This window comes from Myotis myotis, unplaced genomic scaffold (genome assembly GCF_014108235.1).
Source record: "Myotis myotis isolate mMyoMyo1 unplaced genomic scaffold, mMyoMyo1.p scaffold_m19_p_3, whole genome shotgun sequence".
Lineage (NCBI taxonomy): Eukaryota > Metazoa > Chordata > Mammalia > Chiroptera > Vespertilionidae > Myotis > Myotis myotis.
Genome location: NW_023416335.1, coordinates 164,090,420 through 164,112,941, shown reverse-complemented (window position 1 = coordinate 164,112,941; position 22,522 = coordinate 164,090,420). Strand labels below are relative to the sequence as shown.

General features: G+C 49.0%; 2 protein-coding genes across 2 annotated transcripts in view; both read right to left on the bottom strand.

Moving 5' to 3' along the window:
- BCDIN3D (BCDIN3 domain containing RNA methyltransferase) lies at positions 1-5,529 on the bottom strand. The gene is made up of 2 exons (XM_036297606.1): positions 5,259-5,529; positions 1-1,327 (listed from the first exon to the last, which is right to left on the bottom strand). The coding sequence occupies exons 1-2, from the start codon at positions 5,490-5,492 to the stop codon at positions 689-691; spliced, it is 873 nt and encodes a 290-aa protein (XP_036153499.1). The 5' UTR covers positions 5,493-5,529; the 3' UTR covers positions 1-688.
- A 10,632-nt stretch (positions 5,530-16,161) lies between these two features.
- Positions 16,162-22,522, bottom strand: part of FAIM2 (Fas apoptotic inhibitory molecule 2) — a 30,613-nt gene continuing 24,252 nt past the window's right edge. The window contains exon 12 of the mRNA XM_036301375.1: positions 16,162-19,552. Coding sequence (XP_036157268.1) covers positions 19,403-19,552 — 150 coding nt within the window. The 3' untranslated portion in view covers positions 16,162-19,402. The remainder of the gene's footprint in view (positions 19,553-22,522) is intronic.

The following is a 22,522-nucleotide window of genomic DNA, read 5'->3' as shown; positions in this document are numbered from 1 at the left end:
TGGTCAGCGCACATCTAACTCCTGGTTGGTCGAACTCCTGCCCTTGGGGACAATTTGCATATTAGCCTTTTATTATATAGGATTGTATGTTCACCACCCAAAGTCAAGTCTCCTTCTGTTTATTCACTTCTACCTCCCCCTCCATAATTTAAATCTTTTAAATATCTTTTAAATGTCAGCCAATGCATCTTGCCTAGTATCTGTAGCCTGGTCATGTTGAAGATTAAGACCTGCTCTGGAAGATAAGATGTTTTTCCTACTTATGCTCACTTTTAGCCAGGCCAGTGACTCTTTTTTCAAACTGTATAGTGAGGTTTTGCCTGAAGGATGAGTTAAGTCATTAAGAAGCCAGATCAGAATCAAGGGGCCCAGGGAACTGATACATTCTAAGGCTAGCCTGGTTTTTATAAATAACCACCAAAAGCAGCTCCTTCCATATCCCAGAAACAGGATCGTTTTCTCTAGGCCAGTCAGCCCAGCTCACCGCTCCACAGATGCATTCTCCTTCAGAATCATCCTGAACAATGGGGAACAGACACTGATTTTTTCAATGGCATCTTGGACATTTTGCTAAAAGCTTCTGCCAGGTTTTGAAGCGGCATGTTAAGGAGTTAAGGAGAGTGGACTTAATTCTCAGAATAAAAGCCTTTCAGTATCTCTTTCCTGGTCTTCTCACCCTCTCATCTTACTATCTCCAGGATCTTAACCTGTTCCCTTCTTTTCCTTCTATCAGTAATTCAGGAATTGGATGAGTCTCTGTGGTTTGTTTTGCCCTGAAGAGCAGAAGGCTTCGGTCCCAGCTGGTGTTGCCAAAGCAGCATACTAATTCCATGCCATGGTCCTGGGTCAAGATCTGTACAATCTGACTGGCCATATCACCTCGGATGGCAAGGGAATGGAAGTGGTCAAAATCATGGAGGCCCAACTTTCGAAGACGCCTTGCAGCTGCCCGATAACATTTCCAGGGCTGTGGCTCCACAAGGAGGTAGTGGCAGAGGGAGGAGAGGTGAGCCAGAAACTCCCATAGGCCACAGTCCCCATGGTTCAGATGAATCCACATGGTTATGGACATGCAGAAGCCAATGTCAAACACTGAGCGACCAAACTGGCCTAAGAAAGAGCTCAAGAGAACTTTCCGGCTCCTTTGATTCATGAAGTCCAGGGTAATAAAAGTCAAGGCATCAGGAAAAGGGCATTCTTTTTTAGCTCGCTCCACCAGGACTGGATCTATGTCGCAGCAGAGGAGACGGAGTTCTCTTGAGGCATCTGAGTGCGTCTCCCCATCACGTAGGAAAAGGAAGTGTTTGTACAGAGCCACACTTAGATCCTAGAGGAATCCAAAAGAGCTTTGTCATTGCAGCTTTCAACCAGTGAACAGAAGAGAAACTTACCTTTTTTATTTATTGTTGACAGTATTACAGATATCTAAACTCTTATCTTTTTAATATTTCCCCCATCACCATTTATCCCTCCATACCCTCTGCTACCCCTTCCTCCCCCCACAATCGCCACACTTGTCCATGAGTTCTTTCTCTTTTTAAAATTTTATCCTCTTATCTCTTGAGACTGCCACCTACTCCTGGTTTTAGAGCAGCGGTTCTCAACCTGTGGGTTGCGACCCCTTTGGGGGTCGAACGACCCTTTCACAGGGGTCTCCTAAGCCCATCGGAAAACACATATATAATTACATATTATTTTTGTGATTTATCACTATGCTTTAATTATGTTCAATTTGTAACAATGAAAATACATCCTGCATATCAGATATTTACATTACGATTCAAAACAGTAGCAAAATTACAGTTATGAAGTAGCAACGAAAATAATTTTATGGTTAGGGGTCACCACCACATGAGGAACTGTATTAAAGGGTCATGGCATTAGGAAGGTTGAGAACCACTGCTTTAGAGGGTGTGAGTAGCCTAAGGAGGTTGTCTGTAGTTTTCCACAGAGCATACTCTGAGCGCCCTCCAGGGGTGAGAGGCTGTAATGAGTCATCTGTATGCTTTCCTGACTGACGCAGATTGGATAGTATGATTGAAAGTTACAGCATAATAGATGCAGGAAAAAATAGAGCAGTATTTTCCAGCTTAATATGCTGGTAAACTCCCAATCTTTTTGTTTTATTTTCTTTTGGGTATCTCAGACTTCAGGGAGGAGGAGAGGGTTCCAGGGGCATCACTGGTGTTCTTATCAGGAAGATGAGGAATAGAGCAAACACCATCTTATAAAAACCTGCTTCTCAAACCTGTGATTAGGAAAGTGGATCCCAAAAGTCCTCATCTAGCCTTCACTCTACAGTTTCAATTTCACTACCGGTCCTATGCTTCACCACCTCTTCTGAGACTTACTCTGCTTCTGCCTCACAAAAGTCATTGCTGACCTCCTTCTTCAGTGATTGTTGATTTTCACCACCTTAGCACTTTTCTTTTTTTTTTTTTACTCTTAAACAAGTCACTATCCCTTTCTCTAACTTTGACTTCTATAACCATTATTACTAACAAATGTGTTGTTCTATACATTTTTTTCAAGGCATTTTCCTATTCATGACCTCACTTGCTCTATGCAACAATCCTGTGAGGAAATATTTATGCCTTTTGTGTGGGTGAAGAAAGCATGCTGGAAACAAACCAGATGTCTTATAATAGTACATGGATAAATAAATGTGATGTAGTCATTAAGATGGAATACTAAGTAGCAGTTGAAAATGAAGGAATTTAGCTAAGTGCAGCAATATGAATGACTCTCACAAATATATAATACTGAGTAAAAGAGCAAGGCATAAAATAAAATACACGATAAGCTCCCATTTATTTGAAGTTTAAAAATGGATAAAATTAAACGTCACTGTTTAGGGACACAAAAATAGTAAGCTATAAAGAAACAATAAAAGCCAGACTAGTTTTTACCTCTGGGTAGAGAGAGGGGGTTATGAATAGGGAAAGACATATTGGGGGACTTGTGGGCTACTGAAAATATTTTATTCTTGTTCTGGAAAGTAGTCATAAAGGTGTTGGCTTTATAATAATTCATCAGTGTAGATATTTATGTCTTATGCACTTTTCTCTATGTGTGGTGTAGTTCACAAAAACACACACAAAACACCTGTATTTTAAAAATTATGGTTCAGAGGCTAGTGACTTTACATGTCCAATGTCACACAGCAAATTAGGCTACATTAGATTCTTTCTTCTACCAGGCTTCTTACTCTTCATTGTGCATACACATCACTTAGGGATCTTGTTAAAATATAAACTGGGTTAGCAAACTGGGGTTGGGGCTGAGATTATTTCTAATAAGCTTCTAAGTCACGCTGATGCTGTAGTTCAAGGAACACTCTTTGAGTAGGAAGGTTCTATCTTATGCTACTTAATCTCCTCCCCATCTATTTGCTTCTTCCCTGTCTCCCTCCTCCTATCTGATCTTGGGTGTGCCCCATGTCTGACCAGTCATTTTGTCACGTCAGTCCCCCCTCCACCATATCTCTTCATTCTCTCCATCCTCGATTCCAGTCCCAGAGTCCCCTGGAAGTTTAAAAAAGAAAATAGACTCAAGGGCTTAATATCCCGAGATCCTGGCTCAGTAGATCTAGAGTGGGGGCTAGGAGTTTTAAAATTTAAACAAAGCACCCCATAAATTATGGCACATCTGCACAATAAAATATTATGAAGCTGCTGAAATGAATGAAGTGACATATGATTGACCTTCAAATTATTAAATGAAAAGCAAGGTGCAATACAACATACAGGTGATGTACTATAGAATTGTACATCTGAATCCTATATAATTTTATTAACCAGTTACCCCAATAAATTCAATAAAAAAGAAAAAAAAAACAAGGTGCAAATTAGTGTCTATTATTTGTAACTCTAAAAGAGAGGAGATATTTATACTTGTATACACATAGGGTGTACTCCCAAGAAATTATAGCAGTTGCCACTGTTTAGGGGAAAAGGAGGATTTAAGGTCAGTAGAGACTTGCTCCCTAAATGTACAACCAGGTTTGGGAACCACTGCCCCCCTTAACTGCAACTATGTCCTTGCCTGTAATGTGTACATATACACCTGTCAACTTTAAAATCCCCCGTGGCTCACTAAAGCCTTTCATGAACCCCCCAGCCTTAAACCTAGTCTCTTTTCCATTGCTTCCCCCTGTGACTTCCTATATCATCACAGTGGAGAAATATTTGCAGGGGACACACGGCCACCCATTTGCTCATTCCAGCTTTAAGTCTGTATCCAAATGGCCCCCTCTCCTTTATCAGTTGTGTCTCTATAGCCTTCAACCTTCCACCAAAATCTCTTCTAACGACGACCAGCAACACAATAAAATTCTCCCCACCCGCTCCCACTCCTGAAGGTGGAGTGAGGGCATTAACTTTTGAAGCATTTGGTGTCAGAGAGACATTTCGCTATTTTGCATGTGGTTTAACTATAACCATTATACACCGAAGAGTACGTTTCGGTAAGAAAACGTGGCAATGCCTGCCTTCAGGAGGATGCTGTATTTTTGCTTCTGGATCCTCTACCAGTGGTTCTCAGCCTTCTGGCCCTTTAAATACAGTTCCTCATGTTGTGACCCAACCATAAAATTATTTTTGTTGCTACTTCATAACTGTAATGTTGCTACTGTTATGAATCGTCATGTAAGTATCTGATATGCAGGATGGTCTTAGGCGACCCCTGTGAAAGGGTCGTTCGACTGCCAAAGGGGTCTCGACCCACAGGTTGAGAACCGCTGCAACCCAGTGCTTTTAACATAAATATCAACTTGACTCCAGGTTCCGGTCTGCACCGCAAGGCACACGAATCTTCAGTCCAGGCACGATTCTGTCACCCCCGGCTCAGCTCTCCCGGTAAACCAATCCCAACCCCACGCTTCCGAACGGAGGTCTCCGGAAGCACCCCCCCCCCCCCGCCCCCCAGCCAAGTCGCCGCCCACGCTGGACAGAAGGCAGGCGCCAGAAGCCCCGACACGTGGCCCCTCCCACCCGAGTCTGGCCTCGAGGTGACGCATGCGGAGGCTGGGACGCGAGGATTGGGAACATAGTTGAGAAAAATTCCGCCCCGAGATTCCCAAGACAGATGGAGGGGGGCCTGGGAGGGCAGCTAGGAGCCCACGGAGTAGATGAACGAGGCGTCTGTGCCTTTAAGCGCGTTTTGGGAAAAGTGTGACGCCACGCCCAGGCCAGCACCCCAGCCGACACGGAGGCAGCCAACCGCTGGACTGCCGACCCCTCCCCTTCCCTGTCACTCACCCCGGAGTTACACCCCACGTCCAGCCCCAGAATCGGCTTCTTCTCGGCACCCGGAGGGAAGAGCCGGCTAAGCAGCTCCGGAGGCAGGAGGCGGAGCCGTTGCTCTGGAGAGTGGAAGCGGGAATAATGAGGGAAATTTCCGAACGGGGCGGCCCCGGGTTCCAGAACTCGCGGCTCCTCTTCCACCTTGGCCTCCTCTACGCCTCCTAGGTTCTGTCCCGTGGACGCCGCCATTAGCCTCAGCCTGGCCTCCGGGTCTGCCGGAACCGGAAGTCGGGCACCTGCGGCCGCGGCGCCAGTGCGCCTGCGCTGAATGGCCTGGCGAGCGGGTCCGAGGGCGGCGTCCGCTGAGCGGCGCGGGCACCCGGCGGTGGCTCTGCGCTATGGAGCCCTCGCCCAGCCTGGGGGGCGGTTAGTAATGGTGTCCCTTGTACAGACGAGGAAACGAGCAGAGAGGTGGTGACCTCCCAAGCCAACAGTTTCAACGTGGACTCTCAAACGAGATGTTTGTTGGGATCTTGGAAATCAATTTTGGTCCAGCTTCCTTCCTTTACAAATGTATAAAGTGAAACCCAGGGAGTGAAATTACTTGTCCAGGGTCACGCAGCGAAACTGGGACACAGGCATCTGCACCCGATGATGCTAGAAGAGGGTAGCCAGGAGCCGGGTGTCACTTGCGCCAAAAGACCCACGTGGCCCAGCCTGCAAGGTGGGACAGGTGGGCGGGGCAGTGTAACAACTTCTTGAGAGGCAAGGACTATGCCTTAAGGGCTATTTATGATTCCCTCTCATTGATGTTTCTCTGTCTCTCTTCCCCTCCCTGTCTCTCTGAAATCAATAAAACTATATTAAAAAAGTAACCTGTGAAAAAAATCTGTGTATATGAAAATATACTAAATATTATTAGTCATTAGTGATATTCAAATCACAACTACATTGTGATACTATTTCACACTGAGGATGGCTAAAATACAAAAGACAGACAGTAACAAGTATTGGTGACAATGTAGAGAAATTGGAAGCCTCATATATTGCTGGTGAAAATGTAAAATGGTGCAGCTCCTTCAGAAAACAGATCCTCAAATGGTGGAGCCGGTATATACAGGAATGAAGTATTGATACGTGCTTCACCATGGTGGTCCTTGAAAACATTATGCCAAGTGAACGAAGGTAGTCACAAAAAACCACACATTTGTATTATTCTATTTATAGGAAACGTCCAGAATAGGCAAATTCCTAGAGATAGGAAGTAGATTAATGATTGTCAAGGGGTATGGGGAAGGAAGGATTGGGAACTGACTGCCAATGGAGGGAAGGGGCAAAAGTTTTCTACAAATTAACAATGGTGGTTGTACAGCCCCCTGAATATACTAAAGACAACAACATTGAATTGTGTATTTGAAATGGGTGAATTATTAATTTCAATAAAACTGTTTAAAAGAACAGAAAAAAGTAATGCGTGTGGTGATAAGGTGGAACTAATAAACATTTTGTTCCTTATCAAACTTTCACCTATAAGTTTGGCATTCATTGATTCTTGCCTGAATCAATTTCTTTGATTATAGCAAAATTTTAAATTTCTAATTCTATCATAGTTTCTATATTTATTAGTTGGCATTTTACTTAAGGAAGAGCCATAAATACATTTAAAAAATTAAAAAATGTGATTATAATCTACATGCTTTGTAATTTGCATTTTAATTTAATATACAAGATTGTGACTCTAAATATCCATATCATCATTTTTAATGGCCACTTAGTATTTCATAGAATAAACATACCAATATTCCTTAAACAGTCTCTTATTGTTTACTACTCATGTCTATGTCAAAGGACATTCTTATATTCTTTTGGTATTTGTCCAATTATTTACGTAGGATAAGTATCTATTATCTAGTACAGCAGTTCTCAACCTGTGAGTTGCAACCCCTTTGGGGGTCGAACCACCTTTTCACAGGGGTTGCCTAAGACCATCGGAAAACACATATATAATTACATATTGTTTTTGTGATTAATCACTATGCTTTAATTATGTTCAATTTGTAACAATGAAAATACATCCTGCATATCAGATATTTACATTACGATTCATAACAGTAGCAAAATTACAGTTATGAAGTAGCAATGAAAATAATTTTATGGTTGGGGGTCACCACAACATGAGGAACTGTATTAAAGGGTCGCGGCATTAGGAAGGTTGAGAACCACTGACCTAGTATCTATTCTGGGCCGAAGTTACTTGATACTGCCAGGCCTGGGTGACTCAGTGGTTGAGCATTGACCTATGAACCAGGTCACGGTTGGATCCCAGGTCAGGGCACATGCCTGGGTTGCAAGCTTGATCCCCAGTGTGAGTTGTGCAGGAGGCAGCTGATCAATGATTCTCTCTGATCATTGATGTTTCTTCTTCTTCTTCTTCTTTTTTTTTTTTTTTTAAAATAACTATATATATTGATTTCAGAGAAGGGAGACGGAGAAATAGAAACATCAGTGGTGACAGAGAATCATTGATTGGCTGCCTCCTGCACGCCCCATAGTGGGGATCAAGCTTGCAACCCAGTCATATGCCCCGACCTGGAATTGAACCCACAACCTCCTGGTTCATAGGTCGACACTCAACCACTGAGCCATGCCGGCTGGGCATTATTGGTGTTTCTACCTCTCTCTCCCTCTCCCTTCCTCTCTGAAATCTATAAAAATATATTTTAACAAGTCGATACTATTGCCAAATTATCTTCCACAGTTGTTTCCCAAACACAGATCTAATCTTGCCACTCCTCTACTTAGTCATTTTCAGTGTCCTCATTGCCTACAGAACCTAGTTCTATCTCCCTGGCAGAGCATTACATTGTCCCTCGTAACTTGACTCCTCTCTGTGTCAACATCTTTCTACTCTCTTCCATCTTCCAGTGCTTCAGCTACACCAGACAACTTGTCATCTCTTAACATATTATAACATCCCATGCTCCCAGGTCTTTGTTCAGGCTGTTCCCTTTGTCTTAAAGGCCCTCTTCTCTCTTGTCTGTGTGACTAAAATTTGCTCATCCTTTAAAACCCAGTTCAAAGGCCACTGAGAAGCCTTTTCTAACTTCCCATCTAACTATACTAGCATGGCACTTACCACATTACAGTTACTTCCCTGTCATCTCCATAACACTATGCTGAATTCCTTGAGGACAGGGCCTCTGTCTTATGGTGGTAGACATGTGTTGTTTTTGCCTGCTTAACATTCAACTTTTTCTGAGAACCATATTCTGATTTTCCTTTGGAGAAATACCCCTCACCTCCCTTGTTCTCGTGAATGAATGTGACTCCAGGGTGAATATATGACGTAGGTCTAGTAGTCAATCAATGCATCCTACACCAGTACCATAGTGATTGGTCCAGTGGAGAGTTGCTGAACCAAGGAGGACCAATCAGGGTCAACTAGGAATTCTGCTGGAATTGCTAGGCCAGAGAACTCTTGGAACTCACACAACAGCACTTTCATCATGTCCCATTGGTCAAAGAACTTGTGGCCATTATTTTAAACTGCTTCATTCTATCCTCTGGTCTCATGCAAAATATATTCAACTTCTTCCCAAGGCTCCAATATAACATCAGGCTCAGGCTTGAAGTCCAGAATTACATCTAAACCAAGTCTGTGCATTTGAGGCTCTTCAGGTTTAGTTCCATGGCTGTTCTTAATCTAAAGACTTCAGAAGTAGACAGACAAGTTATTTACTCCCACTCCCCCACCCCCCACACACCTAGACAACTACAATAGAGGTTCTGGTTCAAAAGGGAGGAAATGAGAGCCCACAGCAAGCACTGGTTAGAGCAATTCGAACTCCAGCTGGGCACATGTTGCCAGTTCCTTGACCCAATATTGGTCCAATATTGCTTCCTGGCAATGATTCTCTGTGGCTCTTAACTCCACTCTCTGGTTTTGCCTCTGAGTCATCTTTTTCTCCCCATAGGAACTAGCCCAGCCGTGGGCAAACTATGGCCTGCGGGCCAGATCCGGCCCGTTTGAAATGAATAAAACTAAAAAATAAAAAGACTGTAGCCTTTTATGTAATGATGTTTACTTTGAATTTATATTAGTTCACACAAACACTCCATCCATGCTTTTGTTCCGGCCCTCCGGTCCAGTTTAAGAACCCATTGTGGCCCTCGAGTCAAAAAGTTTGCCCACCCCTGAACTAGCCCATCTTGCCTATGAGTAGTTTTCTCAGCCTGCTTACACTCATAGACGTTCAGGAGTCCAAAAGCCTCTTCATTTTGCACTGTTTCTGTCCCTTTTAGTTTGAGCTTGTGGTGCTTCTACCAATACAACTGTCTTGAAAACTCTGCGATTTTTCTATGATGTTTTGGGGAGTACTCCATTAGACAAAAGTCACACATATAAATCTCTTTAACACAAGGACTTCTCTATCTGGGACTCCCAGTGTAGCTAGCTGCTGAGGGGTAATCTATCTACACTAATAAAAGACAAACATGCAAATTGACCATACCTTTGCTACCCCTTAAGCCACGCCCACCAGCCAATCAGAGCAACTGTATGTAAATTAACCCAACCAAGATGGCGGCCAGCAGCCATGGAACTGGAGCAAGCAGGAGGCCTGGTTGCCCCAATGATGGAGGAAGCCAAGCTTCCCGCCTGCCGCACCAGCTCTGAGCTCCACTAAAAGCAACAAAGTTTCAATTATAGAAGGTAAATAAACCCCAGATACCTGTTTTCAGCTGGTGTGGCCATGGAACTGGAGCGAGCAGGAGGCTTAGGCCCCTGGGGATGGAGGAAGCCAAGCTTCCCTCCCGTCCGTCCTGGCTGGCTCTGAGCTCCTCTCAAGGCTACAAAGTTTCAATTATAGAAGGTAAATAAATCCCAGAATAAAAAAAAAGAGAGAGAAAAAGGAGAGGCTGGGAGCTTCCGTCACCAGGAGGCTTGGCCAGCCTGAAAACAGCCCTCAGCCCCTCACCCAGACTGGCCAGGCACCCGAGTGGGGACCCCACACCCTAAAGGGGGTGTGGCCAGCCTGAAAACAGCCATCAGCCCCTCACTCAGGCTGGCCACACCTCCATGGGGTGAGGGTTCCCACTGGGGGGGGCTTGACCAGCCTGCAAACAGCTATCAGCCCCTCACCCAGGCTGGCCAGGCACCCCAGAGGGACCCCCACCCTGATCCAGGACACCCTTCAGGGCAAACCAGCCGGCCCCCACCCATGCACCAGGCCTCTATCCTATATAATAAAAGGGTAATATGCAAACTGACCCTAACAGCAGAACAACTGGGAATGACTGGTCACTATGACACACACTGACCACCAGGGGGCAGACGCTTAATGCAGGAGCTGCCCCCTGGTGGTCAGTGCGCTCCTGCAGGGGGAGCTCTGCTCAGCCACAAGCCAGGCTGATGGCTGCCAGTACAGCGGTAGTGGTGGGAGCCTCTCACGCCTCCTGAACAGCACTAAGGATGTCTGACTGCAGCTTAAGCCTGCTCCCCGCTGGCAAGTGGACATCCCTCGAGGGCTCCTGGGCTGCCAGAGGGATGTCTGATTGCCATCTTAGGCCCAATCCCCCAGGGAGTGGGCTTAAGCCAGCAAGTGGTCATCCCCCGAGTGGTCCCAGACTACAAGAGGGCACAGGCCAGGCTGAGAGACCCCCCACCCACCCCCCCCCGCCGCCGAGTCCACAAATTTTTGTGCACCGGGCCTCTAGTCCTATCTAATAATAGAGAAACATGGTAATTAACCGTACCTCTGACACGCTTCCCATTGGCTAATCAGGGCGATATGCAAATTAACTGCCAACCAAGATGGCGGCCGGCAGCCAGGCAGCTGAAGTGAACAGAAGGCTTGCTTGCTCCAGTGATGGAGGAAGCCAAGGTTCCCCGCCTGCCACTGCTGGCCTCTGAGCTGCACTCTAAGAAACAATATTGCAATTATAGAAGCTAAACAAACCCAGAAACCTGCTTTCAGCCAGCCGGGCCTCAGAGCTGGAGCTGCAACAGTGTTTCAATTATAGAAGCCAAAGAAACCTAGATACCTGCTTTCAGCAGCCGAGGTCTCAGAGCTGGAGCCGAGCCTCAGAGCTAAAGCCGGCTCTCAGTTCCAGTGACAGCCATAGAAGGTAAATAAATCCCAGAATAAAAAAAAAAAGTAAAAAAGGAGAGGGTGGGAGCTTCAGTCACCCGCCAGCCTGAAAACAGCCCTCAGCCCCTCATCCAGACTGGCCAGGTACCCCAGTGGGGTCCCCCATCCTGAAGGGGGTGTGACCAGCTGCAAACAGCCATCATCCCCTCATCCAGGCTGGCCAGGCACCCAAGTGGGACCCCCACCCTGATCCGGGACACCCTTCAGGGCAAACCAGCCAGCCCCCACCTGTGCACCAGGCCTCTATCCTATATAGTAAAAGGGTAATATGCAAACTGACCCTAACAGCAGAAGGACTGAAAATGACTGGTCACTATGACACACACTGACCACCAGGGGGCAGACGCTCAATGCAGGAACTGCCCTCTGGTGGTCAGGGTGCTCTCACATGGGAGGAGCTCTGCTCAGCCACAAGCCAGGCTGATGGCTGCCAGTACAGCGGTGGTGGTGGGAGCCTCTCCTGCCTCCTCAGCAGTGCTAAGAATGTCCAACTGCAGTTTAGGCCTGCTCCCCGCTGGCAAGTGGACATCCCCCAAGGGCTGCCGGGCTGCCAGAGGGATGTCTGATTGCTATCTTAGGCCCAATCCCCCGGGGAGTGGGCCTAAGCCAGCAGGTGGTCATCCCCTGAGGGGTCCCAGACTGCGAGAGGGCACAGGCCGGGCTGAGGGACCCCTCTCCGCCCCCCCCCCCCGAAGTGCACAAATTTTTGTGCACCGGGCCTCTAGTATATATATAAAAGCCTAAGCAACCATTACAATCAAATGACCCGAATGACCAGAACGACTGGAACAACCGGTAGATCAGTTGCATACTGACCACCAGGGAACAGACGCTCAATGCAGGAGCTGCCCCCTGGTGGTCAGTGCACTCCCACAGCCAACCTCCCGTGGTCCCCTCCCTGTATCCCTCCCCCTGGCTGGCAGGCCCCAAATGGCCTGGCCCTGATTGGCCCTGATTGCCAGCCAGGCTTAGGGACCCTACCCATGCACAAATTCGTGCACCAGGCCCCTAGTATCTTTATAGAAGCCCTCTTGTTTAACAGAATGGCTCTGCAACATTGCCTTTTAGGTGATTAGGAGTACTTCTGTCTGTCTGAAATCTTAGATTCATCTTTGACCTTTCTGAGGTATGAACAAAGGGCTTTACAATCACACCTTTGCCTTTGTCTTTACCAGAAGAACCTCCGCCACTCCCCCTCCCCCCACTGTACCCTGGATTTCATTTTTTCCCTGAGGCCTTTATTACTTTGAAAATTCTTTACTGGATGGAAAGACTGTCATGGGATTTTTACATCTCCTCCAAATTCTAACTAAAAACAAAAGAATTTTTTCTTTAGTTTTTCCCTCACTATCTGTTTCTTATGGTACCAAGCCAAAATAAGCCAGTTGACATTCTACCTGAAAATCTTCTTAGCCAGCTCCATCACTTCATTAGGTACTTTTGCTCTTTTTTACATTAGTGTAGATAAGAGCTTTGCTAAATTTTCTCCTACTGCGTAACAAGAATTCCTGTTCCTCCAAGTTCCTATTACATTTTCCTCAACTTTCCTTTGAACTGTCACCTGAAGTCTCTTCAAGGCCCTTCCAGCTTTCCCTAACAGTATCTCTGAGGCTTCTCAGGCATCTCCTACCACCTCGTCCCAAAACCAATGCCATATGTTCTAAATTTTGTATGGCCATGCCTCCCTGCCAGATACCAAATTCTGTTCCACTTATCTATTGCTGCATAGCAAAATACTGTTTAACAGAATGATCCAGAGGCCTTCCCTTTCCACATCTCCTAGTGGCATAAAACAACAACCATTTTATTATGCTCACAGAGCCTGTGGATTAGGAATTTGGACAGGGCACATAAGGGATGGCTTGTCCATGCTCTATGATGTTTTGCGCCCCGACAGGGAAGACTCAAATGGCTAGGGGATGGAATAGGGAAAGTTTGAGAATCTACTACAAAAATGGCTTGTTCCCTGGCATGGATGCCACTTGGTGGGCATGGCTGGAAGACTGCCCTGAGCAGGGTCTCTTGGCTAGAGCACTTACACATGGCCTCCCTAGCATGGAGAAAAAGGAGCTAGCAAAGGGGCATAGAGCTATTAAAGGACAGGGTGGGGCTCATTCCTTTTGGCTGGGTTTTCCCCATAAAGAAATCAGAGCCCTTGGATAGGGAGTGGGGATAGTAGGCTGGGAAGAAAGTTCCTTATGCACCTGTGTTGTGTGGGGGAAAGGGCACGATCCAGCAGATGGCATGTGCGAGATGGATTGGGTCAGCTCAGCTCTGGGATTTCTCTAGCCTCCCCTGGGAGCCTGGGGATGGGAATGGAATAATAAATATTATTTATTCTCTCTTGGTGTGAAGACCCCTAGGGGTGAGGGGAGGGAAATGTACACAGAGGTAACCACTCAAAATAGTGGATAGCATAGTGGGTTGAACAGTGCCCCCCCCCCCGCCCCCAATATGTCTAAGTCCTAACCCCTGGTACCTGTGTATATGACCTTTTTGGGAAATAAGGTCTTTGCAGATGTAATGAAGGATCTTAAGAAGAGTTCATCATCCTGGATTTACAGTGGGCCTTAAATCCAATGACGGGTATCCTCATAAAAGAAAGGAAACAGAGATTCGAAACAGACAGACCCAGCCCGGCCGGTATGGCTCCGTGGTTGAGCGTCGACCTCTGAACCAGGAGGTCACGGTTTGATTCACAAGGAGGTCCCAGTGTAGGGCGTGCAGGAGGCAGCTGATCATTGAATTTTTCCCCCCTCTATCTCTTTCTCCCTCTATTTATTTTTTAAAATATTTTTATTGATTTCAGAGAGGAAGGGAGAGGGAGAGAGAGAGAGAAACATCAATGAAGAGAGAGAATATTGATCGTCTGCCTCCTGCATGCCCCCTACTGGTGATTGAGCCTGCAACCCAGGCATGTGCCCTTGACCGGAATTGAACCTGGGACCCTTCAGTCCACAGGCCAATGCTCTATCCAGTGAGCCAAACCCACTAGGGCCAATAAAAAAGTATATTCAGAACAACAACAACCATAACAAAAACAACAACACAGGGAGACCCAGAGGAAAAGGCCATGTGAAGATGGAGGCAGATTTCGAGGGCAGCCCCAAGCCAAAGAACATGAAGGGTAGCCAGCAGCCGCCACAAGCCAGGAGGGAGGCAGGGAATGATTCTCCCTAGAGCCTTCCGAAGGAACCAGCCCTACTGACTCCTTAGTTTCAGGCTTTCTGCCTCCACAACTGTGGGAGAGTAACTTGCTTTTATAGCTCACCCAGCTGTGGTAATTTGTTACAACAGCCCTAGGAAGCTAATGAAGACAGAAATGGGTAGAAGACAGATACAGTGAGGCTGAAGGGCTGGAGGCAGGGGAGGCGAGGGAGCCAGCGTTACCAACCCCCCCACCCCAGCTAATTTGGACTGCCATCCCATCCTGTCCACCAGTCCAGCCCCTCAGCCTTTCATCCACTTCAGGCCCTGATCCAGAGGATCCCCTTTCACATCTCAGCACTTGCTGCCCTGCCGGGGCGACTTTAAAGAGCTTTTTCTTGGGACGTGGTCTCGAGCTGCTGTGTATGCCTTCCCTCCTGCAATCGTTAGTGCTTTCTCCCTCTCCTATCTCTCGCTGCCTTTGGAAGTGCTTTGTACACAGTGGGAGCTTAATAAGTGTTATTTATTCTCTCTTCAAAGTGAGGATAATGTCTCCCACTGCTCCACTGTGATGTGTCCCCCTCTCACACCCCACCCCTGGAAACAAGTTCTTCAAAAGAACTTGGTAACATAATCATCCCTCCATGTGCCTTCTAATCCTGCTCCCAGTCACTAACTTGTGTATAAACTTGGATAAGTAACAGTATTTTCCTCTCCTTAGTTCTCTTTTAGGTACAATAAAAGGGTTGGAGTGGATTCATTCATTCATTCAGTCAGTCATTCCTCCATTCATTCAAAACTTGTTTATTAAGACTGTACCACAAATCCTGTGAATTCAAGGGTAAACAAGAGACAGTTCATGCCTTCAAAGAGCTCAAGTTTCATCGAAGGAGGCAGGAGTAGCAGTTAAGACCCAGCGAGAGCGGCACAGGGCAGGGGGCTCCGAGGTTGGAGTGGCCAGGACAGCTGGGGAGGGACTGAGAAAAGCTTCACAGGAGAGGTGACTAAGCTGCTTCTCTGGGGGATCCTTCCAGGTTCCAGGTACAACAGGCTTTCCCTCTAGAGCAGGGGTGGGGAACACCCGGCCCGTGGGCCATATAAGGCCCATGAAATCATTTGGTTTGGCTCTGCCAAGGCAGTAGGGGCGAGTTAATTAAATGTTTCACTAATTATAACAGGCTAATTTTTAAGTCGATAATTTTGTATGGCCTGCAAATGATCTTATAAACATCCCAATGGCCCTTGATAAAAAAAAAAAGGTTCCCCACTCCTGTTCTAGAGAAACAAATTTTGGGTCAAAATAATAATCTTCTAAGAAGCTGTGCACAATGGAGCAGGCTCCCCTGGGAGGCGCCCCACTGGGAGGAGCTTCCAGTAGAACTGCCATAGGTCAGGTGCCAGCTCTCTGGGATTCCTTCCAACTCTGGGATCCCAAGAGTCTCTGCAAAGGGGGGCCAGTGCCCCTTTTCCACATAAACGGGGAGGAGAGTTGATTCACACTTAAATGCACTGGGAGAAGCAGCTCTGGTGTGGATCTTTCACCCCAAAACCAGTTGAACCTCACACACAGACTCCCTGAGCCATTCGAAGCGACAAGCAAAAGACAGGCGAAGGAAACAGCGTTGAGTGTCATATTACTTTTATTCTTATCTCCCATCAGTCACAGACCGGACCGGGAAGGATAGCTGAGGATGTGTGTCTGTCCGCAGACGCTGGGAGGAAGCTCCAGGGTGGGGCGGCGCACAGCGGTTTACAGCAGACAGGTAAGCAGTGTCCAGGAGGTGTGACAATGGTTGGACTACAGGGAAAGCTGGAGGCTGATGAGAGGTTGGGGAGGTCAGAGGAGAGCCAGGAATGGAAGCCTGCCCACAACTCCTGCCATAGGGCCCCCAGCTTCTCGCACAGAACCAGGCCCTGCTTTTCCTCAAGTGGCCACCAAGGGGCAGCAAAGTGCTGGTGTGACAGCCCAGCCCAGCCCCGCTGGAGAGCTGAGAGCCTTGGGACTTGTTCAGGTGGCCAGGGAGGAAGAGACGGAGCATTTTGGGGTAAGGGCGTCTGTCGGATCCTGACTCCCCTGGGAGGAAGCGCAGAGGATGGAAGAGCCAAGATTCCCGGGGCTTCTCCAGGCGATACAGGAGGAGGCAAGCACGCACCTGGAATCAGTGTGGAAGTCCCCAATCTGCACACTCCAGAACGGATCTCTTGGTCTGTCTTCCCCTCAGCAGGAGACCTCTGACCTCACATCACAGATGGTCAGATTCCTGGCTGCTTCTAGCTTTATGAAACCCAACCTACCCCTTCCCGGACCCAGTCCCACCCCTGCCAAAAATGTGAGGGGCCAGCCGGTCTCCTCCTCCTCGGCAGCTTGTGACACCTGCCCATTTTAGGTTTCTCAGGTTTCCATTAATCCTGCATTCCTGCTCCCCTGCCCTTCCTCCTTCCAAGTCCCACCCAGGTGTTCCTGGGGCTCCTCAGGGCTTGGATGGAGGTGGAACTCTCTGCGGCCAGCTCAGTGTGCTCTCAGCTGCCCCTTCATCACGGGCTTCCCCTCCTCCCCTCTGCCCAGCTCTTGGAGCTCAGCCTCAGATAAGCTTCTCGAGTCCCAGTTTCTGTATAAACTGTCCTGGGAAGAGAAGGGCTTGGGGAAGGGATTCTGAGAAGCAAGACCAAGGCCTAGCCTGAGAGTGGCAGGGCTAAGAGGGGAATTCTGACCCCTCAGAACCGGGGCAAGAGATTAGGAGAGGAACGAAGGGGCAACTGGATGAGGGTATTAGTGGAAATATGTGTTCTGGTGCCTCCCCTGTGCCACCCTGGTCATGGCCTTACTTCTTGCTGATAGCAATTGTGAATCACAGAGAGCAAGAAACACTCGCCTGACGCCATGGGGCAGTGAGGCTGGGAACCAGCACCAGAACCCGGCCTCCCAGCGTGTGTCCAGAAGGTGGAAACCAAGGAGTGGAAAACTGGTAGTAGCAGTGGGAGGGGAGATGGAAGGCCAGGGTTGGCACCAAGGATGACAAATCCCTAGCAACGCCCAGGGCCTGACCACCATGCAACCTCATTGCAGCCCCACCCAGTCTGTTAGCTATACTATCCTGGGCTCATTTCCAAGCCCCTTGATCACCTCTGCCATGGGAACGGATGAAAAACCACCTGTGTAGGATGGCTGAAATGGATTAATTTAGGACAACACACAGTAGGCATCTCACCCATGCTCACGATTGACTTTATCTCACCCACAAACACCACCATCATTTTTTTGGTTCCTTATTCCTTCAAATACCCAAGGTGCAATAAAACTTCTGCAATATTTCTTGAAAGCTGAAAATAGGAAGGGTGGGGAGGGAGGGGTTGGGAACACAGACAGCATACGTAGTCATCCTCCCCATGGGCAAACAGGCCCCTCAGACAGGGCTAAGAGGTATCTAGAGGGAGAGGAATCCACTCTGAACCTCCCTGACCCCACCCAGTAACTTTCCACTGGCCTAGGGTTGGCTGCTTGCACGTGCTGGCTGCACTGGCTGCACGCTTCCCCCAGGCGTGGCCCCCTGGTCCCCTCCCCAACAGGGCCTGCAGGGGGCTGGGTGGCTGACGCATTCCCTGCCGGAGATCTCAGCCGCCTAGAGGCTGATAAGGAGCCCAGGCTTCATCACGTGGGACTGGCCCTGGCTGGATCATTTCCAAATTAGGGAGATGAGGAGATAAGGAGTGATGGGGCTTAGGGACTCTGTGCTGAGTGGCCAGAGAAGCTAGGGAAAGGGACATAGGCACAACCAAGCGAGGCCTCTGGAGGCCTGGCTAGGGGTAAGCCAGCAAATGGCTTGAGATGGGGGAGGGTTTAAGAAATGGGATGTGTGGAAAGGCCCTGTGGAAGGGCTGGGGGCAGGGTCGGATTCCCTCCAGATGGGGCTGGCTCAGTTAGGATGACCCTCCCTCCCTCAGAACATCCAGTCCTCTAGGGCACAGCACTCGCCCCAGGCCTGTGGGAGCATCCTGGGGGCCCAGAGAAGAGGGTGAGAGGAATAGGTCTCAGTCCTGCCAGCCCACAGGCCTCCCAGGTGGATGCAGGTTGGGGTGACCTGGCAGGACTGCAGAGCCCAGACCTCCCAGTTGACTGTCCTGCGCCCACCTCCCTTGGGGTCCACTTAGGAGCAGGGCCTCCTGCTCTCACCTCCCACTCCAACTGCTCTGTCATGACCCAGGAGGTAGATGGCACTGCCTTCCTATGCCTTTCTGGGTGCTCTTGGCCCCAGGGCTCCAGTCCCTAGAACAAGCCCCTAGTCTCAGAGCTGAGAGAAGATGCGCAGCCTGGGACAGTCATCCTGCCTACCCACCTCTCCTCCACCACCCCGCAGAGCACCCTCACCTTATCTCCCAGCCATGCCCCGACCCCCTTCCTTACAAAGCCTGACCTGGAAAGAGAGAGAGGAGGGTGTCCAGCATGCAGGACAGTGTGCCCCACAGTCACAACGCCGTGGCAGCTTTAGGAGGAATCTTCGTGGGGTGCAGCCCTCAGCCAGGCTTCCTAGGGTCTCTTTCCCTCTGAAATCCTGCTCTCTCCTCTCCCTTGTCCCTTGAGTCCTCAAACCCAGAGGAGCCTCCAGCCTGGACTGTCTCAGTCTGGGAGATGTAACTGGGGGGAAAGGGCGGCACAGGGCATGGGGTGACCTTGGTTCTGCAGGGCCCCTCAGGGCGTGGATACAAGCTACAGAGGGTGAGGATGAGGGGTAGGCGAGGGAGTGAGCAGGCTGGCCACAGGCCGGGCTGGCAGCTAGTTTATATCTGGGCTTACAGGAGCACAGGGAGGGTCAGAGGGCCAGCGAGGGAGCATTCTCTGAAGGGAGAGGTGGTGGGAGGAGCTCCTCATTCCCGGCTGGTGCCAAAAATCTGGAGGAAGAAGGTGAAGATGTAGATGATGTCTAGGTAAATGTTGAGGGCTCCAAAAACATACTCCTCTGGGCTCAGCGTGTGGCGTCGGTTACCCATCAGCAACTGCGTGTCAAATGCCAGAAACTGAGGGAAGGGGAAGAGAGAGGAGAAGTCAGAAGGTTCAGTCACTGTGACACTGACCAGGGGGCCCAGTGTCCCCACCCAGGCCCACCCCTGATTTTGTTACTATCGCTTGTTGCCTGACTGCTCAGTGAGCTTCCAGCCCAGAATCTGGAACTCTCCCAGAACCTGGAACTTGCCCAACACCTCAGTCCCTGATTTAACACCTACTAACTGAGCACGACTATGTGCCAGGCACAGGCATACAGTAAAGAACAACACAGACAAGACCCCTTGCCTCATAGAGCTTCAAGTCTAGTGGGAAGTAGGTGTTAGCATGAGTGAAACCAAAGCACCCGGTGCTGATCACAGGAACCTGGCCCCGTGTGGGTGTGGCAGGAAGCCAGGGAAGGCTTCCTGGAGGAGGGGGTCTTGAGGGACCTTCAAGCTGAGTCCTAGTCTTCTTGCCATTCCCCCAGGGCCCTGCTCTTAGAAGACAAATGAATGCTTCAAGTAATAGCGAGCAGGGAATGGAAATTTATGAGGCGTTTTCCAGACCTTAGCCTGCTTAGTCCTAATAATATCCCTACTGAGTAGGGGTTCCATTCCCCCCAGAGAAAACCACAGCCCAGAGATGCTAAGTACGTAATTAGGAAATGGCAAAGCCAGGATCTGAACCTGAGCAGGCCTCCTCCACTGCCCCCGTGCTGAACCGTTGAGCTCTGCTGCATGCAGACCGCAATGGGGTTTGTGCCTCCTGCCAGGAAATAGGAGCGCCCCCCCCCCCCGCCCCGCACCCCGGCGCCTTTTTGGCCGACTGGACTATGAATAGCTATTCCCTTAGAGATGGCTCCTCTTGGCCACCCTGCTGCTCCCTACCAGGCCTCCCCACTGTCTACACTGACTCCTCCAAACAGCTTTTCTCTGGGGCCCCTGCATACGGAGCAGAACCCCTCAAGTAGCACCATATGAAATCTGACAGGCAGGCTGTACTTTTCTGGGAGAAAGAAGCCAAAAAGTTCCACCAGTGTCTCCAAGGTTATGAACCACTGATCCACATGGGATTGGAATTCTTTAAATCGATGCACATTCTTGTTAACTGGGCTGTGCCCGGCTCTTCCGTCACTTGTGCATGGCCCTGTATTCCTTGGACTCTCTGAAACATTCATTATACGATACATACGCATGGGGCCAGGGCGGGTGCCAGCGACGTGCTGAGAGCTGCAGCTGATGGGGAGCACAAATGCCTGCCTTGGGGAGGCTCACGGCTTAGTGGGGAGTCTGAGATGAGTACAATAAAACCCAGTAAATGCCATCATTAGGGCTGATTGGGTAGGAGGAAGGTGTCCCAGGAGAGGTGACACTTAACCTGGGCTTTGAAGGACAACTAGGAGTTTGCTAGACTGAGAAGGCATGGTGTGATGGGTGAGGAAATTCAGTATGGGAGGAGCAGGAGGAAAGGAGACGGAGGGAAGGGCCAGCTTACACTTTACCCTGGAAACTGGGGCCTAGCTCCATTTCCTTCACCCCAGACACTGACTCCCTGACTCTAGGGCCCAGGCTCCTTGGAGCTGCTTTAGGTGCAGCCCCATGGAAGCCTGAGTGGACCCCGCCTCAGTGCCAATGACCCCAGGGCACAGGGGGCAGAGGCTCCAACAGGGAGCAAGTCCAGCAAGTGGGACTTGGAGGGGTGGAGTGGGGGTTGGTTAAGAATGCAGGCTTGAGCCCTAGCTGGTTTGGCTCAGTGGATAGAGCTTCAGACTGCGGACTGAAGGGTCCTGGGCTTGATTCCGGTCAAGGGCACATGCTCCATCCCCTGTTGGGGGGTGTGTAGGAGACAGCCAGTCAATGATTCTCTCTTATCATTGATGTTTCAATCTTTCTCTCCCTTCCTCTCTGAAATCAATAAAAATTTAAAAAAAGAAAAAAAAAAAAGAATGCAGGCTTGACAATCAGACTGACTGGATTCTAGTCTTAGTTCCGCTACTCACTAGTGATGGGCCCCGGGCAAGGCATTTCTCTCTGAGCCTGTGAGTCTACATCAGAAAAAGACAGATGAGAGCTAAACAACTTTCCTGAGGTTGTTGTGACAGAAAGATAATGCGTGCAAAGCGCCTGGCACGGCGCCTGAAACATGGTAAGCGCTTAGTGAATGGTAGCTATTAATGTGGTTTTATTGTGATTATCTGCCGGAGAGGTGCTCTCCTGAGAACATGTGTACGCCGCTGCTGAGCCGCCAGCGTCTCCCACGGCTCATCGAGGAGGCAGATATGTTACTAGGGAAGCTGTGTGGCCTCAACAGAAGAAAAAGGGGGAGCCTCACCAGGGCCGAGAAGGCCCTGTTCAGGGTATGGCGGCCTCTCTGAGCCCAGTGGCACTGAGAAAAGGGCATATGCGAGCACAGGGCTGGAGCTGGAACACCTGGGTTTGAGTGCTGGTTCATCCCGCAGTAGCCGGCACCCACGTGACCTCAGCGTCGTCATCTACAAAACGGGATGGTAGTAATGACCCCACCACCATGTGGTTTTGAGGGTAAATGTATGCAGTGTACACAGCACCAACTATTATTATTCTTTAGAATCATCGCGCTCCATCCTATGCTCCTGAATTTGATTTGCGTTCCCCAAAACATTTTCCCTCTGCAGAGAGAACACGCAAGGAGAGGGCCAACTCCAACGCTACAAGCTGCTTAGCCATCACGACTGCCAGCAGAAGTTAATAAACTGCTGATCTGACTTATCAATCAGTAGCTTGCTTGGTTGAATGCCCAGAGCCTGGTCACCCCTGGGTGAGCTAATGAAAATAAATCTCTCAACTTAGAAGCTGGGACCTGACCAGGTTTGGGGGAGGCCCTTCCAAAGAGCACTCACCCAGGAGGCCCCTCAGAGCAGCCAGCTGGCTCTTCTCTTGGAGAAAAGAGGAGTGAAATGATTTCTGTCCCTGCCATTGGCCTATGGCCACGGATGCTTATCTATGTTGGGATAGCCTGCCCCA